The sequence below is a fragment of the Eptesicus fuscus genome, chromosome 5 (genome assembly GCF_027574615.1).
Source record: "Eptesicus fuscus isolate TK198812 chromosome 5, DD_ASM_mEF_20220401, whole genome shotgun sequence".
In the NCBI taxonomy this organism is placed as follows: domain Eukaryota; kingdom Metazoa; phylum Chordata; class Mammalia; order Chiroptera; family Vespertilionidae; genus Eptesicus; species Eptesicus fuscus.
In genome coordinates this window covers 63726833-63747642 of record NC_072477.1, presented here as the reverse complement: position 1 = coordinate 63747642, position 20810 = coordinate 63726833, and the positions used below count along the sequence as shown (strand labels likewise).

Below are 20810 nucleotides of genomic sequence, written 5' to 3'. Positions count from 1 at the left end.
CTTTGTTGGGAGTATAGTTAAACATTTATTAATATTGCTTTCATTACCCATATATTATTGCCAGATGACAATAAATGCCGTAGAATTGTTTTTATTAAAAAATTTACATTGCTCAGTTGGTTGGAACATCATCCGGTACACCAAAAAGTGGTGGGTTCAATTCCTGGTCAAGGCACATACCCAGGTTGTGAGTTTGATCCCGGTCAGGGCACATGTGGGAGGCAAATAATTGATGTTTCTCTCTCACATTGATGTTTCTCTCTTTCTCTTTCTCTCTCTCTCTCCTCCCCTCTCTCTAAAATAAATTAAAAAAGATATAAAAGATAAAACAGGGAATAAGTCCTGGGGTTCTCCTGTCATACCCTACAAAGAGAGCATAGCCTTTCAGTTTTTGGTCTCCCATCTTAGTGTGGGTAGACCCAGTTCTTCAATATTCTTGAAATATTGTTTTATTATTCATTCCTAAGTTCCCCTAGAATCCCAGTAGACAACTCAACTCATCACTTCAAGCTTGAGACAGCAGTGCCATAGGTAGGCTAGGGCTACATGGAAATCACATGTAAAAACTCGAGGTATAATTCTTTGTCCTTTACCTACTATCTCCTACTCCTTTCTTTTTCTCTTTTTCCCCAGATTAACCTGGGCTCCTGTTTTCTAAGCCCAGGCCCTCGGTTAGTAGTAACATAAAGCAGATGTCAGGAGCACAAGAACCACGCCAAGTACACGTAATGGTAGGACACAGGAATGTGGAGATGGGAAACTATATACTCCAGACCAATGTCCTTACAGGTAGGTTCGGGAACTGGGAACTGCAGCATTGCTCCTGAGGGAAACAAACTAGGATCCACTCCAACGAAAGAGTTGGAGAAAAAAATAGGACGATAAAAATTATATAAGCTGAGTTCTGGGGTTGGGGCTGGAGAGAAGAAATAAGGTTATATAGGAAATACTATTTTCTTCTTAAGGTGGGGAACCATTATCATGTTTGTACAAAGCCTAGCAGTCATGTGATGGGGAAGAGAGAGGTTGAATGTCCTGGTGATGCTGCTGAAAAAAGTGACACAGTGGTGATGATGGTGACCATGGAAGTAATACCCTGAGTTGCTACAGGGATAGGGCAGCCAGGCTGCAGCCAAGGCTAAGGTTTGTCACACAAGGGACATGTCCCAAGGGGGACACTTAGTGAGTGTTTCATTCAGAGACAGCAAGGTGTTGACACAGTGGTAGGAGAGGAACAATCAGTGTCAGAACTCAGAGGTTAAGTGTCTGGAGGTGACATGGCAATGATGAATGACACTGAATCAGAAGCAAACGTACCGTTAGTCGGATGCTTTGCAAACGACACAGAAAATCGTTTTACGGCCGGGACAAACAAGAACTCTGGGGAGAAAAGACATCATGGGGATTATACCCACACCTGTCCCCACCCTCTGCTCTGGAATTTGCCAGTAATATACTCTATTCTATACAGTTAGTATATGACCTGCTCCCACCCCCACCCTTAGATTCCTGACTACCACATTTCAATATTTTTCCCTTTGGTATCTCTCCTTAGGAATCCATGTGTCATCTCTACCACAATACAGCCCTACAAACAACTCTAATTTCACCACCACGTCCTCTTTTTCATCATTTAGAAATAAAATATCTGTAGAAACTTTCATCCCTTCCCCCAATCTCTTTCCATATCATCTTTCTAGCCTTTGCTAAGCAACTTCCCCATCCCTGATTTCCAGTATTTTAATCAAGGCTCCACTACATTCTTCCTGATCATCCTCCTTTGTTCTTACCCCTATATACCAGAATCCAGGAAAGAATACAGAGGTGGAGTAAACTGATGTAGCAGGGCTGTATGTGGGAGATTATGAAGGGATAAGCATAAATAAGTAATACTTGTATGGTGAGAGAGAGTGCAAATGGAGGTGCATGAGGCCTTGGTTCCTTCTCCCCTCTATAATTAACTAATAAACTTGTTATAAGGCCAGCATCAATGCCATCTTAAGCATGAATAGTACTTGAACTGTGTCCTTGCTGGAGGACAAATGAAGAAAAGAGTTGCTCCCCCAAACCCACCCACATACCATCTCGATGCTTCAGACTGGCAGGTGGTAGCTTTTTGCCATGGCTGCGGGCGTAGTCCTGAAGATTCGGGGCGCTGGAGGAGCCACCCAGCACTGTGGTGCTGAATAGCCCTGTGCACTGTGAGCCTGCAAGGCCGGGAGTGCATTAGTAGCCACGCAAAGCTGCAATTACCACACAGAAGTACACACAATGTCACACGACAACATCAAGACACACACACAGCCATTCAGAACCACCATCTTGTGGCTACTACACATAGCCACAAACAGCTTTCACTACTTTCATAGCTATACTGAGCAAGCAAAGTAGGGATTCTCCTGAAGATCTACATGGCTGATACAAGGGACCACTACAATGCAGGGTTAGTGATATTAGGGGACTCAAAGCTACTGAAAGAGGTAGACTATGCTTTCCATATACCTCTTAGGAATGCTAAAAGAATAGTCAATCACTCTATATATCCCTAGATTTGATTCCATGTTCCTTACTCTGGATATAAGGTTCAAAGAACCCAGATATCTAATCCCTTATAGGTTTAAAAGTAAAGAACTTTGATTGAAACTAGAGACTAAGTATTGAGCACTCAGCTCAAATCCCAAGTTCTCATAAGTTCCAATTTTTCCTAAGTTTTTCATCTAACATTCACTCCCTTCTATCTCCGTTTAGGCCTTTTTACCTTTCCCAAGAAAGAAAGTATGAGATTCACTGAATTTTTAAAGCTGAAAGGGACTCCAAAAATTATCCAGTTCAACCTTCTCATTTTACAGATGAAGACACTGAGATTCAAAATGGACCTCATTTGCTCAAGATCATACAGTTGGTTAGGAGCTAAGCTGGACTAGAATCCAGATCTCATGATTCCGAGGAACAACTGTGTTCAATTAGGGGGGAAAAAGTTGTTTTCATCAAGAAGAAAAAGGTTGTTTCTGAAGTGAAGATGGACACAAATTGAAAGGCATGTGAAATGTCAGGTGATTATATGTATGGTATGCCTCCTATGTGCTGAGCACCCTACTAAGGAGGCCTAGTGAGCAGAAAACCACAAAAAAGATGATTTTCCCTGCTCTCAAAAGTTTGTCTTTTAAGCCCTATGCTCAAAATCAGATGTCCAAAGAAATCTAAGAGAACTCTATTGCCAATCAGAGAAGTAAATAACTTGAAAAATCTCTGAAACAAATAAATCAAGTCAGTCATTGTCCCAAATATCTGATCAAGAGTGGTATTGGGACTCGTAGTCCCTTCTCCTACTATATATAGCCCATGAGGACAGAGTGGGAAGGAAGAGACAAGACTAACACCCAAGTTTGTGGCATTTGCCCCTCTACTTCCAAATCCATCTTGGACAAGACCCTGGGTTTGGCTTGAGAACCTAACATGCATAGGAAGATGAATAGCAGGGGCCATAGTTTCAGGGGTCCCAGAATTTTGGGGTCACCACAGAAATTAAGAAAGCTGGTAATCTCCACCCTTGAATTCAGGACTGCTCTTCTATGCAGCAACTTCTTCTACCTTTCGTTCTCAAACAGGCTCTAGAATGAGGTTTCAGAAAGTAATAAGGGTTGTTGCTAAATTGTCTGTTTTTCTCCAGAGAAGCTGAAACTAGCTGGCTTTGTCCCCAACCACCCGAAGCTTTTTTATTTCCTCTACTAAATAATTTTCTGGTGCAGTCCTGCCATCCTGTCCTGCTCAGTCCTTGGATCATCTCAGAGGGTAGTCTCCACCTTACCAACACCATCTGTCGATTACCATGTCGATACCTCTGCCTTGTTCATGACGGCACTTCCACTTAACTGCGCCAGACACACCTATCCTCTTTTCAAGCCTACCTGAAATCTAGTCTTTACTGGGACTTCTGGGATGAGAAGTCTGTATCACAGATCTATACATCTGTCATTTATTTTTCATGACCCAAACCATCTATCTCATTTCAGGAATCTAGAAGGCAACCTACTCCCATAAAATTAGCCTGGAAAGTTACCAAAATCTTTCTCTGCTTGTCCAAATGCTGACCGTTTTGGGGCCAAGAAATTGGCTGCCAAAAAGAAAGGTAACCGAAAAACCAAAGGAGCTAAATGGAGAGAATACAGGATAAGAAAGAAAGAGCCAGGGGACCAAGCCCATCCCCCACACAATTATCGCTAACTGCCAGTTTAGTTACTGGTTCACAAGGCACTGTGTTCAAAGATAGCCCCTCCCAAGGACCACTCCCCACTCCCAAAGAATACAATACCCTCTGAGGCTTGGTCCTTCCTGCAGTCTGTGTTCTGAGGAAAGGTTGAATGATGTTCTCCACCCCTCTCCAGGAATCAAAAAAAAAAAAATCAAGAGACATTCCCTCAAAGTCCTGAGAGAAGCCTCTGTCACTATACCAGTCTCAGATTTGTCCCTCAATTTTCAGGAAGGAAGGAAAAAACATTACAGGATTAGGAGAGATGATGGAGAGGGCATGGAGGTAGGAAGGCCAGAGCAAGGATATAATAAACATAGATCACAAAGAAATACATGGCACAAATTCTCCAAGTGAGGAATATGACACTTATAGGGTTCATGAGTACCTCTATTTATAGCTCTGTCTCTGATAACTCTGAAGATTCAGAGTCTCCATGGCCCCTTAAGGTCTGGGCTAGACTGGAGGGACAGATAAGGAATGAGAGGAGAAGCCAGAAAATGCCCTTCAGCCAGAGAAAGGGGGATTGGTATAGAAAACCAGAAGACAAACACCTTCCTGGAATGGAAATAGTCATCTGGGATCGAAGTGCACACCTAAATATGGCTTCTCCAAATTCATCCTCCCTAGCCCCACCAGACAATTCTACTAACTGGATGACCCCAATTCCCACAATAAAACTCTGAAGAACAGACAGACATCCTTTCCCAACAACAGGTGAGAGAAGCTGGAAAACCATACCTAGGCCACTCTGCTTCATCTCCGTAGGTGGCCGTGAAGACAAAAAGAGCCGGTAGCCACCAGGCCTGGAAGATGAAGTCTCAGAAAGCACCTGGAGAAAAAGGACTCTATGTTACCATTTGCCACTTAAACTCATCAGATCCTGAATTCCTGTTCCTACAAAGCGAAGCAATGTCAGAAAGTTTGGAAGAACCAAAGGATTATTTTAAGGAGGAAGAAGAAAAGGAAACAGTGTAGTTTGCAGAGCAAAAGGAAACTGTCCAGAGAATCCTTCTATTCTAGAAGGCACGTCTATTTCCAAGATGCCTGTGCCCCTAGCCCTCCCATCCCAAATCTGAGAAATCATTATTCAACCATTCTCAGTTCTCAGCAGAGCAGGGTTCCTTAATATTATCTATCTCTCTGCAGGACTCAGCAAGCCAATGACAATAGCTCAGCTACCATAAGAAATAAAGTCTGGCCCTCTCTTCTTTCCACAAAACAGCTGTGGCTATGGAAACTACTCAGTCTCTTATCTGAACCAAGAAGCCCGCCCCTCCACTTTTAGAGACATGAAACTGATTTCTAAAAATCCCACAAGGGTCCAATCATACAACCCCCCACATACATATACCCACCCCAACCCCAACAGTGTTCTGAATCCCTAAATCCCAAAAGGCAAAGACAGAGCAGAAAAGGAAGGTGAAGTAGGGAGGAACACCTGTGTGCAGGACGCCAGGTGAGTGGTGGACACAGCCCGGGGCTGTAGGCTGATGGCTGGGGAAGGCCGGGGGAGGTCTCCTGACCTCCTGCGGCGCCGTCCCCGCAAGGGGATCAGGTCCAGGTTCCCTGTGCACTGCATGTTCATGACCTGAAATCAGACCGGGTGGAAAGCCGGTCAAGGCTCCTTTAACCCCCAGGCTCCCAAAAGCCCCAGTGCCTATTGGGCAGACCTAATTATAGGGCTGGAGAAAATGAAGGTCACAGATTTGGTATTCTAAAATAGTCCAAAACAAGAGGAAAAGAAGGGATGGGGGGGTGTTTGTAATTGATAGGGATAATATAGAACAAGGAGAGGATATATTAATATTAAAAGGCTGTGTGACCAAGGAGAAGACAGAAGATTTTCTTGCAAATCGAAGCAGCACATTTTGGGCAACCATTATCCCGGATAAGCTACACTGATAATTGAAAGAAAGAAAAGTGATCACAACAGGAATCTTCCTATAGGCCTGAAGGAAATGTCAATCGCATTAAATCTGAGAAGTGATCCACGGAGGGCTCTGCCTTTCCTGTGTCTCTTAACCGCTTAACCCAGAAGGAAAAGGGGGTGAAGTACAGCAGTGCCAGAGACACTGCAGACTGTGTGACTGGGGAGACTTTGAGGTGGAGGAGCAGTTTGTTGATGAAAGATTATGTCATTCTACCCATTTGGTCTATCCACATGAATCTGAAGGGTACTCGTGTGCTGTGGATACTAAGTTACCTTACACCTCTGAGAGAAAACGATGCATACCCCACCCAAAGAAACTGAATATTCACAACTTCAAATCCACTTTAAAATCTTCAGGAAGAAGAGGATGAGTCCAGAACACAGACTAGTTTGTCTTCTCAGGTTTCTCCAAAATCTTAACTGTAAATCTCTTGCTGAACCTACGTAAGCTAGTTATGGATTCTTCTGAGATATCCCTAAAATGGAAAGACCAATTCCTTTAAGACAGAGCTGGCACACAGACAGGTGAACAGATTCATCTATCAAAACAGGACTCAAATCAGACAGTCAGAGTCCCTGAGACCCGGGTAAATTATGGAGTCAAAAAGAGTGTGACAGGGCCAAAAAGGAAAAGAATCTTTCCATGAGAAACAGACCAAAACCCCAGAAAGGTTAGCTAGATACATATGAGATTTACAACAGTTCCTTCCTCTAGGCTACAGAACTAGAACCAGGACTAGAGACAAACTCCAAGAATAGCGGAACACCGGCCCATGGCCATAAGCCTGCTCATTAGAACAAGGGGAACACAGACTTTCAGACCTGATTCCCTTTCTAGTATGAGAGTATAGATGATCCTATAGGGATTAATTTTTTTTAAAATATGTTTTACTGATTTCAGAGAGAGGAAGGGAGAGGGAGAGATAGATAGAAGAAACATCAATGAGAGAGAAACACCAGTGGCTGCTTCCTGCATGCCCCCTACTAGGGATCAACCCTGCAATCGGGCATGTGTTCTAATCAGGAATTGGACAGTGAGTTCCTGGTTCATGGGCTGATGCTCAACGAACTGAGCCACACCGGCCGGACTAAAAGGATTAATTTAAAGTACCACATATTTGCTCCTGTTGAGCTATAATTTTTACCCAAGGCAAAAAAGAGATGGAGAGGGTCTAGCCTTTAATGTCAATTGCATTGTTATCATAGTAAGTACTATTTACTGAACGTCTATATGGTGGATATTACTTATACTTTATAGATGAAAAAAGTTGAGGCTTGGAGAAGTTAATTGTCGATGGTCACACAGCTTCTAAGTATTGGACTGCAATTTTAGACCAGAGTTCATACTGTTTCTACTAGATTTCCTTCTAAAGAATGCCTTTTTAACTTCATCCAGAGGCCTCCTCCTCATGCTCATCTCTTAAAATCCTTCTCTCTCAGGCACCTCTCACTGGCATCTCTTTATCCTCAGAAGTAGTAACCAGTTTAAAGGAGCATTATTGGGAGACTGGCTTTGAAAAAGAGATTAAGTAAAACATATCCATCAGGGGTAGGAGGACTCTGCTTAAGGTCCCAAGAATCATCCCTCAAGGGGATTCAGAGGATTCATGGATATTGTCCTATAAGCACTTCACCACTTCTTTCTCCCAAGCCCCTCCCATTACCTCCATGGAGCCAGCTTTTCGGTTACGAATGAGGGGTGATCTCCTTGGGAGGCCAGGACCCTCAGAGGGCTGGGGTGAAGTCTGCAATGCACGGTCTGGCTCATCTGATGCCTTCCTTGGGCACAGGTTCTCCATGCTGCCCTGGTCAGTTTTCATCTCCTCATTCTATGCAACAACAGGCACAGGAGACATATTAATGGCTTCCAGGCTCCTGATCTCAGACTTCCCAAACCTTTTACTTCACTGTACTGTTTCCAAGTTTCCCAACCACTTGGTTCCTAAATCCTCCAGTCCCAAATCCCAGCACTCTTGACCCACCTCAGAAGAGGCTGGACGGAATCCATAGCCAGTTGGTGCACTGCCTTCTTCCTCGACACCTTTCACTCCAGGGCTGAAGTGCAGCTCCACATGGAATCGTTCCTCTGATAAGGGATCCTATGGGGCATCACCAAATGAAAGGGCAGTTGGAGGAGCTGGATATGGTGGTGGAAGACCAAGGCAGGGACAACAGAGAGGAACTCAGGAGAATATATCCTCCCAGGGCTGAGGTTTCAGTGTCTTACTTCACTCTGGAGCTGGTTTATTAGAGCTTTCCTTTAGCTATAGTCCAGAGTTACCTACAGGATCCTCATTCCCTCACTTCTACTGTTTGAGATTAACCGCTTGGCATGACTTTCCAACTTCCACTTCTACAACTCTCCCAATCCATCTCCCACAATAATTCAGCTTTGCTGCAGTGCATATAGCAGGACATTTAAAGATATCTTTGTGCAGCCAGATGAAGAAGGTATATATTTGACGATTTTTGAGGAAAAAAAAAAAAAAGAATCATTATAACATGTCCCAAATTCCATACCCTCCCTAATACCAGAGCTATGTTCTGTGGTATCTCTCTGGCTCAACAACATCCCAAAATACCTTTTCTTTTCCAGTAGGAACCTCTAGATGCTCTGTGTCATGCTGTACCTAGGTGCCACACCTGGATGGATTCGACCAATTCTAAGGCTAAAAAAGTTTTTTCCTAAAAGAGGATGGAGGAGAAAGAAGGGGCCCTGTCCTCATCCCATCCCGTTAGCTCCTCACCTGTGTGTTGTCCTCATAGAGCATGATGACAATCTGGGTCATGTAGTTGAGCTCCGAGATGGCACTAAGGTAAGCCAAAGCTCGCTGCCATTGTGCATCCTTGGTTTCCTACCGAACACAAGAAGAAGTAAGGCAATGCTTGCCAAGGGAGTCTGGGGATGGGCAGGGGGACAAGGAGAACAGAGAAAGCTTGCAGGGAAAAAATAAATAACAACAAAAAAAAAAAAACATGAGGAGGAGAGTAAAAGAATGCTGAAAAAAGAAGTTCATAGGCTGAAAGAAGAAGAAAGATCCTTACATCAAGAAGTCCCCCGTAACGGAAGACATTGAGCAGGGAGTGGACATGGCTTTCACTGGTGAAATAGAGACGTGTTCGAACGTGGCGGCCTGGGGAGAGCACTCCTCGGGAATACCTGAGGTAATAGCTAAGTCACTCACACCATCGAATAATCCGGAATCTTCCCACCCCTCCACAAACTTCCTCCTCCCCCTCAAAGACTTCTTCTCTCCTTTCCATCCCAGTATCCCTTCCTTCTATTCTTAGTTCCCCAAGCTGTCCCAGTCTGGATTCCCCTAATGGCTCCCCTGACATGCCCCTCCCTCCATCCAGAACCCCTCCCAGCCCTCCCTCACAGGGGATGCAGCTTGTTGACAGACTCATCCTCGTGGGTTCTCTGCAGGTCAAGTAGTATCTTCCGCAACAGTGGAAGACAGAAGCCCACGGCAATTTCCAGTTTCTCCTCCCGACTGATCCCGTACTCCTAGGGGCCATAGGCCAGGAATAAGTACCTCAATGAATCCTGTCTTCCTCTTGCCTCATATTCTCAAGCTCAAGATCATGCTTGTCTTCACCTCAGGTCTAGGGTTTCTTTCATATCCACCATATTCCCCCTCTCCAGGTTTCTCCTCAGTTAGTCTGTTATTCTTACTCAGAGCCAGAGTAGACCCTGAGAATTGTAGCAACTCAATCTGCCAATTGCCCAGATTCCTGTGAGCTTAATTCCTTCTCTAAGTTTCCTTCCTCTGGTTCCGATACCACCCCTTCCTTTCTACCTTTTCTCTCCTTTCCTACCCAATGCCCCTATCCCCAGGTTAGACCCCTTCTATGAGACACACCTGGGGAATGACCACATCAGCCAATGCCTTAGAGAGACGTAGCAACTCTGCTGTGCCTTGAAGTCCCAGACTCGCATTGTGCTGCACATCATACTTGACACAGTCATAGATGTCAGGGATCTTACTGATATCATAGCGTCCACTCTTCTGTCGAAAGTCACGCTCCAGCTTGCTCCAACGCTGTAGCATTAGCTCTAGTGTCTCACTGTGGTAGAGTTGCACGTCTGGAAGGAAGACGGACAGTCAGAGAAGCCAAGACTTACCTCTAACAAAAGATCCTAACAAATCTGAAGCAGAACTAGAGAGATGAGGATGTCTTGTCATTTAGGAGAGAGGACACAGGAGTATCTGAGGAACCCATCCATACCTAAAACCTTGAAGGGAAGAAAGTATTCATACCCACCTACAGATTTGGGGTCCTGCATCCGTTCCTGGATCTGGTGAGTAAGGTTTTCAATCAGGGCAAATACCTGATCACAGACCTTTACAGGATTCTGAATGACAGCCATGGAGTTGAGTAGGGAAGTGCTTCCAGTTGGAGCCAGCTGTGGGGAATAGAGAGATGAAAAGTAAGCTAGGCCGAAACCGGTTTGGCTCAGTGGATAGAGCGTCGGCCTGCGGACTCAAGGGTCCCAGGTTCGATTCCGGTCAAGGGCATGTACCTTGGTTGCGGGCACATCCCCAGTAGGGGGTGTGCAAGAGGCAGCTGATCAATGTTTCTCTCTCATCGATGTTTCTAACTCTCTATCCCTCTCTCTTCCTCTCTGTAAAAAATCAATAAAATATATTTAAAAAAAAAAAAGAAAAGAAAAGTAAGCTAGGCTAAGTGCCAATTTGCCCAGATTCCTGTGAGCTTGTGACAGAGATTGCCTGAAAATAATATCTGTTTGTTGAATCACTCCAATGAGCACTCTTAAGCTACTGGGCATACCAGGTATTCTAGGGCCTTCAGATGAGGGAACTGCTCTTTCACATAGTCATTTATGAAGGGTTGATCTTAAAAGTCTTGGAGTCCAGAGGAAATAAAATAGACCTAGGTTCTTTTCTTGGGGGTTCTGAAAAAACACATGGAAAATGCTGGGGAATAAAGATGAAACCCAAATCCTCAAAATCTTCACAGAATGTTTTCATGAGTGGGTAATAAAGATAATATCTCACTAGAGGGCCGATGCACAAAATTCATGCATGGGTTGGGTCCCTGGGCCTGGCCGGAGATCAGGGCCAATCAGTGGGGCAATCAGGGGGGCCCCCGGCTGGCACCCACCTTGGCCACCTGGCGCCGCCTGCTTGCTGGCTCCGTCCCCTGCTGCCGCCGGGAGGCGACCGGCGGAGCGATTGGGGGCTCCCCTGCTGGCACCCTGGGGCCTGCGGGCTGGGGGAAGCTCCTGCATTGAGTGTCTGCCCCCTGGTTATCAGTGTGGTCGTTCTGCCGTTTGGCTTTTATTAGATAGGATTCCTCTAAACAAGATGACAGCTTGAACCCAGAGTAGAGGTGCTGCCTCTACCAGGTTCCAACTCAAGCTTTTAGGATAGTAACAGTCAATGAAGAATGGGGAGAGGGTAAGTGGACGTGGGCAGACTGTATACATTCTACCTAGGTCCTTATGAGTTCCATTCTTGCTAACAAAAAGAAGAAAGGGAGATAGGAAAGGTGGTTTCATTTTTTTGGATTTGACATTGAGCAATGGGTTAGAAAATAAAGGAGCAAGGTCCTGCTCTTATTAAGTCCTGCTCAGAGAAGAACACAGAAAAAGCAATGTGCTCAGCTACTTAGCTCACTTAAGAATCTATAAGGAATGGTTACACAACAGTGTGAACGTACTTAATGCCACTGAACTATACACCTAAGAAATGGCTAAAGTCGCACTATAATTTAAAGAAATAAAAAATTTTAAAAGAATCTATCAGAAATGAGGAATTTTCAGTGGTAGGATGGTGGAAAAGCATTGTCTGGCATATGTTCCTCAGTCAAAAGTGGCCTGGATACACATGAAGAAGGATGACATTGTGTAATGGCATCCACTGTGATTAATACTGTGAAGCAGTATACTGAAGTGGCTAATATCCTGAGCTCTTGAGTTAGACTCCTTGGGTTCATACTAATTGGGTGACCTTGAAAGGTTGCTTGGATTCTTCTGCGCCTAGATTTCCTCATCTGTAAAATGAGGAAAAAGTAGTATAGGTCCACAGTTCTTATGGTGGATTAAAGATGGTCATTAATTCTTTGTCAATTTCCCCTTCCCTTGGATTTAGGCTGACCCTGTGACTGTTTGACCAATAAAAGATATCAAAGTTATGTTTGGCTAATTCTGGGCCTACAGTTTAAAAAAGCTTGGAAGCTTCTGCTTTGGGGGAGTCCTAAACTACCATTTAAGAAGGCTGGCCCAGCTGGTATGGCTCAGTGGTTGAGCATTGACCTATGAAGCAGTTCAATTTCCAGTCAGGACACATGCCTAGGTTGTGGGCTCAATCCCCAGTAGGGGGGTGTGCAGGAGGCAGCCAATCAATGATTCTCTCTTGTCATTGATGTTTCTATCTCTCTCTCTCCCTCTCCCTTCCTCTCAGAAATCAATATATATAAATATACATATGTATATATATATATATAATATATATATATGTATATATGTGTATGTGTGTATATGTATATATATGTATGTATATATATTTTTAAAAGAAGTCTGGCTATCATGCTAGAGAAACCATATGAAGAGGAGAGGCCCTGAGACCACTGGGAGAGCATAAAAAGAGAAAGAGAGCTCAGCCATCCCAGCATCCTAGTCGAGCCTCCAGATGATTCAGCTCCAATATCTGGATAACATCTGGGAAATTTTAGGAGAAACCCCAAGCAAGACTAGTTGAGCCTAAAACTGTAAGAAAATGAAATAGTGGTTGTTTTAAGTTACTGAGTTTTGGGACAGTTTTTTATGCAGCAATAAATAATTAAAACATTCTTTCATTCAAAAATCCTTGGGACCAGCTGTGTTTGAAATTGAGAAATATTCAAACTTTAGGAAGTTAATACAGTGCATATGCTATATGTTATATAATACTTCCAGCAGGGCATAGGGCATAATCAAATACACTTATGCAGCAAAATATATGACTATTTACACTAAATGGGATAAATAGGGATTATAAATAATAATCATGTCAAGTTTTGCTGCCAAATGAATCTTGGTGCCAAACGTATAAAAATTCTTTTGATTTCTGAGAATGTGGACCCATACTTATCTCAAAGGGTAAGGATTAAATGAGATAATGTATGGAAAGTACGTACAACAGTACCTGGCACATGGTAAGTACAATTATTGTTCACTATTTTTTAGAATTCTAAAAATTTGGGATTGGGGCAGAAAGATAGAGAGCCTGACCTGATCATAATCCTCAGAGCCAAAGGGTGCATCCCGCTGCAAAATATGGTGAAGTTGAGCCTTCACTCGGTGCTGGCAGCTGCTCAAGGAATCACCATCACTGTCCAGGAGACCATTCATGTTGGCACTCTTCACCATTTGTACCAAAATGGGTGTCAGCTCCCCTTCTAGAGCCAAAAGGCCCTGGAGAGGAAGCACAAAGTCTATTAGCTTTCCTTACAGTCTAGCATAGTCCCCCTAGGCCTAGATGGTCTGAGAGGTCAAATGAGATCTGGCTAGGACAGTGGTCGGCAAATTGCGGCTCACGAGCCACGGTTTGCCGCTCTGTTGACTAATGAGTTTGCCGACCACTGGGCTAGGCGAACTGAGGTATAGGTCAAGGAGCCTATCCTCATTAATTATTCTCAGCGCACTCTCAGTAGTACAGAATGGGGTTGGAACAAGAAGAAACTTCTGAGTCAGCACACAAACACCCTAAATTTCCCAACTAGTTCTCCAAACTCTCTGCTTCTCTACCTAAAGGAAGCTGGGACTGTGGGAGAACTGTGAGGTGCACCTTGGCAAAGGCAGCGGCAGTCATCTGGACACGGCCCTCATCAGATGCATAGATCTTGAGATCATGGCGGAAAGTGCTATGAAGCCGAAGCAGCCCACAGCCAGGGAAGCCAGCATAGTCACCTGAAGGCAAAGGGAAGGACCAGGAATGCATACCACAAATTCCCACGTGAAAGAAAGAATGCTTATTCCCCCTTTAATTTCCCCATTGCCTCAGATCCTTCATTTCCCCCAACTTATCCTCTAACCATTTTATCCCAGCCCTGCTAGGTGTTTATTCCCCAAAACACTTACCCTGTCCTCCAGGGTACATGCAGCGAAAAGCTCGCCCCAGCTCCTCAGCCTGAACACGACCAGCGGGAGTCAGTTCTCCACCCCACTTTAGTACCAGCAAGAGAGATGGAGCCACAGCCTCCTGCTGTGGATCTGCTGGAATAAAAGGCAGTAAATAGACCTAGATTTGAGGAAAACACTGGGGACATTTAAATGTTAGGTCTTTTGAAGAGCCCAGAAAGGTAATCTGTGGTAGAAGTCATCTAAGGGTTCAAGAACAAGAGATCTGAGTGATAATGGAAAGGGGGTATTATATCTTACCTTGCCCCTCATTAGAAGCTTTCACTCCATGAGGATAGTAAGTCAACTGCACCTTCCGGTTGATGCCTGAGAAATGACCATACCTGCAGGATAAACTCATAGCATGAGTTTCTATTCCAGCCCCCAGTTCTCAGTGTTAATAGGCTCCCTTTCCTATGCCCCTTCTCACATCTCCAGCACAGACTTCAGCTGCTCTAGCTTCCCAGTCTTCTCCTCGATCTCACCACCTGGTTCTTTCTCCAGTTCAGCCAACAGCAGCCTTGCAATGTCCAGCACCTCCTGAAGGAAGTAAAAGGGTATCCGTGCAGAAGACCACATGCTGGCCAGGTACCCTTCATCCTGGTCTCTCACAGAGGCCCCCAATCCCATACCCTCTGTCTTTCTCAAAGCACTGCTCCTCCAAGCCAGATTCACCATCTTACCTGCAGCTGTTCGGGCCGCTTTAGTTTTAATTTCCCTGTCTTGTAACCACCATGCTTTTCAAACAGACTAAAAAACCTGAAGGAATAAGGAGAAGCTTCAATATGGGGTGAGACAGTCAAAGCCTCTGGGAGCTGCCCCACCCCCATTTCCCTCACAAAAGTCTATTTGTCTAAATCAGGGCACTCTTTCTACCTTGGGTGTGTCACTTCCATCTTCATCTTCTGCTTGGGGGTACGATCCCCATGACGAATAATTGCAATGACACAACGAAGTTCCATCCTAAGATAGGGAATGTTTTTAGAGCCTCTCCCACATCTCATCCCACCCCACCTCTCATCATTTCATCCTACTTGACATGTTAAAGAACAGAGGAAAACTGTCTGCTGTAAGGAATATAGGTTAGGTTAAGAAAACTTCCTAGAAGAGACCTAGTCAGAATGCACAGGGTCAGGGAAGTAACTACTGATCTGACTTAGGTGCCGTAAGTAGGTTATTCCAGATTTTTCACTTTTGCTCACATAGTGCCAGATGTGGTAGGGACAATGGGAATGTCCTCTGCCTCTGTGGGGATGGACCATGGGATCTGGAACTGTGGGGCAAGTTCTCGCATTATGGTGTTCCTAGAAGGAGAAACATGTGTGAAAATTAATGAACCAGAACTACACATAGGAATGAAGCTCACAAAAGCTAGCACATTGTAGAAAAATACATTAATAGTCTAAAAGCATGCAAACCCTCCACATATTTGTAATAGAAATATTAATACATGTATGAGATTAACAAACACAAAATACCTTTGGATGGGAAGAAGGAATATAATTAGTGAGGGGTATGGAGGGACCTCAATGATATCCTTAATATTTTATTTTATTTTTAAATACATTTTTATTGATTTTATAGAGTGTAAGGGATGGAGATAAAAAGATAGAAACATAGATGAAAGAGAAACATTGATCAGCTGCTTCCTGCATGACCTCTACTGGGGATGGAGCCTGCAAATGGGGCATGTGCCCTGATTGGTGATCGAACCATGACCTCCTGGTTCATGGGCCGATGACATTCAACCACTGAGCCACAGTGACCAGGCAATATTTTACTTTTTTAAAAAATTATTTTTATTGATTTTAGAGAGGAAGGGAGAGGGAAAGAGAGAGAAAGAAACATCAATGATGGGAGAGAATCATTGATCAGCTGCCTCCTGCACGCCCCCTACTGGGGATTGAGCCCGCAACCCAGGCATGTGCCCTTGGCCGGAATCGAACCTGGAACCCTTCAGTCCACAGGCCGACGCTCTATCTACTGAGCCAAACTGGCTAGGGCAATATTTTACTTCTTAAGCTCAATGGTGAATACATGGAAACTTACCATATTCATCATTTCTTAAACATTTTTAAATGTTTTAAATATTATGTGATGAATTTTTTAAAAGTCAAGTTGTAAACAGTATTACAATATGATTACATTTAATACAATAAATATAATTTGTTTACACATGGCAGAAAAACACATCCTATTATGCCTAAGACTGTTAACAGTCATTACCTCTGGGCAGCACAGTGTTGGGAAAGCAAGAGGGCTGAGGAGCCCTTTTTCTATTTTCCTTTTGAAAGCATTTTTATAATATTTAAATTAAAGTAAAAGCTTTTTAACTCTCTTCTCTATGCTCATTCTTCCCAACCCAAACCACTGTGTCCCTTACCCCAGAATCTTGGCACAATCATCGTAGTATTTCATCGAATTCTTGACAAAACTGAAGCCATTGACATCACATACAAAGGAATGACCATTGGCACGAAGAAGGTCAAAACCACACACTGTTTGCTGCATGCAGAGCAAAGAGGCAAGATGAGAACAATGAAGCCATTTTTCCCTCCCAGATCCCTGCTCCTATCTGTCTCCTTCATTACACAGCAGCCCTCACCCCCATAAGCCTTTACCTTAAAAGCTACACAGACTTTCCTGGCCACCAGCTTTTCCATGGCAGTCAGCATGACTGGATAGCGAATCTCTTTTCCTTCACTGTCTCGTTCGACTTTCCCATCCAAAGCTGGAGATTTTCTGGCTTCAGCATGGGCATAGTCTGGCCCCACGGTATATACCTGCAGGTACATAGCATCACTGAGTATGCCCACAGCGCACCCTGTATATGAGAAGACAATATGAGCACTAGGTCTGTACGCTAGTTTCAGAGTAAAAAACCAAAAACAAAACAAAAATACACCCTAAGTATTAAGAACAAGGAAACTGACACTTTTCTTACTGAGCCCTACTGAAGTATTATTATGCAAGTTTCTCCTAGGGATTCTAGCACTATCATCCTTATTAAGAAATAATTTACTAATTTTATATCATCTTCCATGTCACCCTTGCCCTTGCTATGATAGTAACAATTTAAATATCTACTTCCACCACTTGTTATCTTCACCTGAATATGAAAGCCACTCACATTCACCCTTTATTTTCTATGACACCTTCCACATGCTTCCACTTGCTCCCCAAGCCCCCATCCCACCTAGACATTTATAACCTCTTAAACCCCTATATCCACCATAACCTTGACATCTGTGCCATCTGTTGGCATAAACTCCTCATAGATGTATGACCCTGTCTTTCGGACGCTGCTCTCAGGAGAATAAACGCTGCTTCGGCTGCCGATCTTTGGAAGGAAAAAGAAGAAAAAAGAATGTTGCCTCTACTTTGTCCCCAAATCCTCCAGCTCCCCTCCCCACAACCTCGTTCTTGTCCTTCAACTGCTCTGATTCCCCCATACCTTACGAAAGAGGCGCTGGCTTCCTCCTCCCGCTGAGCTGGGGTAGTAGATGTAAACATTGTGGTCCTCGGCACTCACGGGCTTCTCCACAAAGGGCTTGGGAAAGACAGCTCCGTTTACCTCTACCTGGTCTTCACCTTCTATTAGGTTGCACTCTGAAAAGTAGGTATGCGGTCATTCCTAGGGCCTAGAATTGTAGAATACTTCCAACTCCTTTTTCTTCAAGTTTTCATCCTTACAACCCTCAAGTTTCTATGATCATATCTTAGTAATAAAGGTGGTAACATCTACGGTATATGGTATATAGACATAATAGTATCTATAGAAGAGGTCTAAGGCTAAGTCCAAAGACCCATGGCTCTAACTCTACCCATAATCTAATAACCAAAGCTCCACTCAGATGGGTGGTACATAGGATGGAGGATGGAGAACTGGGCTAAGTCACAGAAAGCAAGGCAGGGCAGGACTGGACAAGACCAGGTACTCACCCTCAGGCCTGGCAGGGTCACGGTTGAGCACAGCATATCGAGGCAGATCAATACCCTCCTCCTGCAGGATCCGGTACACCTCCCTCCTGTCACCCCCGGAATAAATTAGCTGGGAGAGGTGGGGATGGTTACTATGGGGAAGGGCTAGGGATTTCATATGCTTAAGAACTGGGAATTGTCAGGATGTAGAACTCAAGAGGGTATGGTACAAAAATTAAGCATGTTTGTTTGACTCTGCCCCTCCCAGAGTGGGTTCTCTAAACAGGCATGATCTCAGGGCCATTCCACCCACCCACCAGTTAATAGAAGGCTATACCTATCCTGGATGTAATACTGCATAGCCAGGTCATTGATAAGAAAGGGGTTTCGAAGCTTGGAGTAAGCAACAGCTTTGTCCAGAGGAAAGCCTGGGATGGAGAAAGGAAGTAGAGACCAAAAGAAAGGAAGTAAAAGAGACAGAGTGGAAAAAAAAAAAAGGCAAGAGAAATAGACATATTAAAGCTATTATTTGCCATTGAGCTCCCCTACCCATCCATTCCATCTCTTATCCTCTGCCCAACTTCCCAAATCTAGAGTATCCATCAGGAAAAAAATAAAAAAGAAATTATTTTTAGGGTCCCTCGAGATCCTAAGAGCTGTAGAGCTGTCCTAAGGTTCATATATGGGCTTTACACTACCTGCAGCAACTCCCCAAACATGTAGGAAAAACAAACCCCTTTGCACTGCTCTCTGGTGTGTCAGGAAGAACTGAAGGCTTCTTTACTGACTGACAGTAAGAACTTCATTTCCCAGTCCAACATTCCCAACACCATTCCTTCCCATTTCCTTCACAGACCCTAACCTTTGGAGTGGAAAGAAATGAGGCAGTGGCAGGATGGCCAGTTTTCCACAGGTTCATTGAGGATCACATCTTCTCCCAGGATAATAACAGTCAGGTAGTCAAATCTGCAGAGTCTCTCTAGGATTTGGGTCATTGGCTTGGACTTGGATTTCTTCGTCATGGCACAGATGCCAACAATGATCTGAGGCTCAGGAGGCTACAGAGAGGAAGTGCTGTCAGGAACTCAGGAACCTCCCACCTGGACCCTCCCTATCAGGGAACACTGTCCCACCGCCTTAGGGCCGTGGTCGGCAAACTGCGGCTCTCGAGCCACCTGCGGCTTTGGCCCCTTGAGTGTGGCTCTTCCACAAAATACCACGCCCTGGGCGAGTCTATTTTGAAGAAGTGGCATTAGAAGAAAAGTTTAAGTTTAAAAAATTTGGCTCTCAAAAGAATTTTCAATCGTTGTACCGTTGATATTTGGCTCTGTTGTCTAATGAGTTTGCCGACCACTGCCTTAGGGCACAGAGTTTCTTGCCAGGACTTTGGACCCAGGGAGTAACAGTTGTCTCCTAACTTCCATCTTAGAGTGGGGTGCCTGTAGGGATTCCTACTGCTTACAGAATAGCCTTTCCATATAGGAAATGTGCGCTTAGGCAGAAGAGCCAGAGAACCAGTAACCCTGAGAAAACAGGGAGGGGCTTCAAAGGGAGGCAATCCAACCATTCTCCACTCCTCCTCCTCTTAACCAGGAGAGGGCCTGTTTATGAGAGGGAGTCTCTGCATTTGGAAAGAATAGCAAGGTGTCTCCATCCAAACGGAATTTCAATTCTTTATAACAAGGGGTCCCAATACCAAATCACATCCTTTTCTCTAGTCTTACCATTTCATCCTCCTCATCCTCAAGGAGCTCGCTGTCACTGTCTTCTGTCCTCATGCCTATTCGATGACGGGTGCCCAGCCCCTCATCTCCAGCTCCAAGGAAGAAGTGGGCTGTAGCACTCCCGCTCTCACTGGTCCGAAATGACCACATCCCCGCCGGAGCACCCACTCATCCCGCTCTGCAGTGGAGAGTATCCCATTAGCTCGGAATCCAAGCCCTACGACAGTAGGTAGGGGTATGGGATGGGGAATGAGGAAACAAGAGGAAACAACTCGGGAATTAGGGGAAACAAAGGAAGCTATGGTAAAAAGGATCAACAGGAAAGAAAGCACATGGGCTAAGACTTGAAATGACTAGAGATCCATAACAGAAAAGCAAAGTCTCCCTTTTCTGCTCACCCCACCTCCAGCTGTGAGATTGATTAGAGGATCAGCAGATTAACCCTTACAGTGCTGTCATGTCCCTGATTCTGCCAGCAGGAAACACCCGTTAACTCTAGTAGCAAATGGGAAAGGCAGTTCCTCGTGGAAGGTTACTGTCGATTCCTATGAGAAAAGGTTAAAGTGACATTTCAAACTCTGGATTCATTCCAAAATATTCCTAGTCCTTCTCCACCTCCCTACAGTAGTGCTGAACTCAGTGACTTAATTCAAGGGCAGAGGAACGAGAGATCAGCTGCATTTGCCCTTAACCCCATCTTCATTCCTACCATGGATTAATTAAAAACAAACAAACAAAAAACCCCACACATTTCTTAAAGGCACCCTATGTTGTAAGCATTATCAGAACAATGAAATTCTCTATTCCCCCTTCTCTCCTTCATCTGTTCCACCTTAAAAAAAAACAGATGCCCAAGTT

At 44.3% G+C, this 20810-nt stretch overlaps 1 protein-coding gene across 1 annotated transcript in view; it reads right to left on the bottom strand.

Moving 5' to 3' along the window:
- Positions 1–20492, bottom strand: part of PPIP5K1 (diphosphoinositol pentakisphosphate kinase 1) — a 37740-nt gene extending 17248 nt beyond the window's left edge. Inside the window, exons 1-27 of the mRNA XM_028147598.2 lie at positions 20401–20492; positions 19953–20130; positions 19091–19286; positions 18566–18656; positions 18250–18335; positions 17762–17916; positions 17546–17647; positions 16929–17090; positions 16691–16812; positions 15510–15611; positions 15184–15270; positions 14991–15066; positions 14738–14847; positions 14569–14651; positions 14269–14400; positions 13976–14097; positions 13420–13602; positions 10449–10590; positions 10046–10269; positions 9563–9690; positions 9228–9342; positions 8930–9037; positions 8165–8281; positions 7847–8011; positions 4991–5081; positions 2082–2207; positions 1318–1380 (exon numbers count right to left, since the gene is read on the bottom strand). Of these exons, the coding sequence (XP_028003399.2) occupies positions 1318–1380; positions 2082–2207; positions 4991–5081; positions 7847–8011; positions 8165–8281; positions 8930–9037; positions 9228–9342; positions 9563–9690; positions 10046–10269; positions 10449–10590; positions 13420–13602; positions 13976–14097; positions 14269–14400; positions 14569–14651; positions 14738–14847; positions 14991–15066; positions 15184–15270; positions 15510–15611; positions 16691–16812; positions 16929–17090; positions 17546–17647; positions 17762–17916; positions 18250–18335; positions 18566–18656; positions 19091–19286; positions 19953–20102 (3238 nt within the window). The 5' untranslated portion in view covers positions 20103–20130; positions 20401–20492. The remainder of the gene's footprint in view (positions 1–1317; positions 1381–2081; positions 2208–4990; positions 5082–7846; positions 8012–8164; positions 8282–8929; positions 9038–9227; positions 9343–9562; positions 9691–10045; positions 10270–10448; positions 10591–13419; positions 13603–13975; positions 14098–14268; positions 14401–14568; positions 14652–14737; positions 14848–14990; positions 15067–15183; positions 15271–15509; positions 15612–16690; positions 16813–16928; positions 17091–17545; positions 17648–17761; positions 17917–18249; positions 18336–18565; positions 18657–19090; positions 19287–19952; positions 20131–20400) is intronic.
- Between the last annotated feature and the right edge of the window lie 318 nt (positions 20493–20810).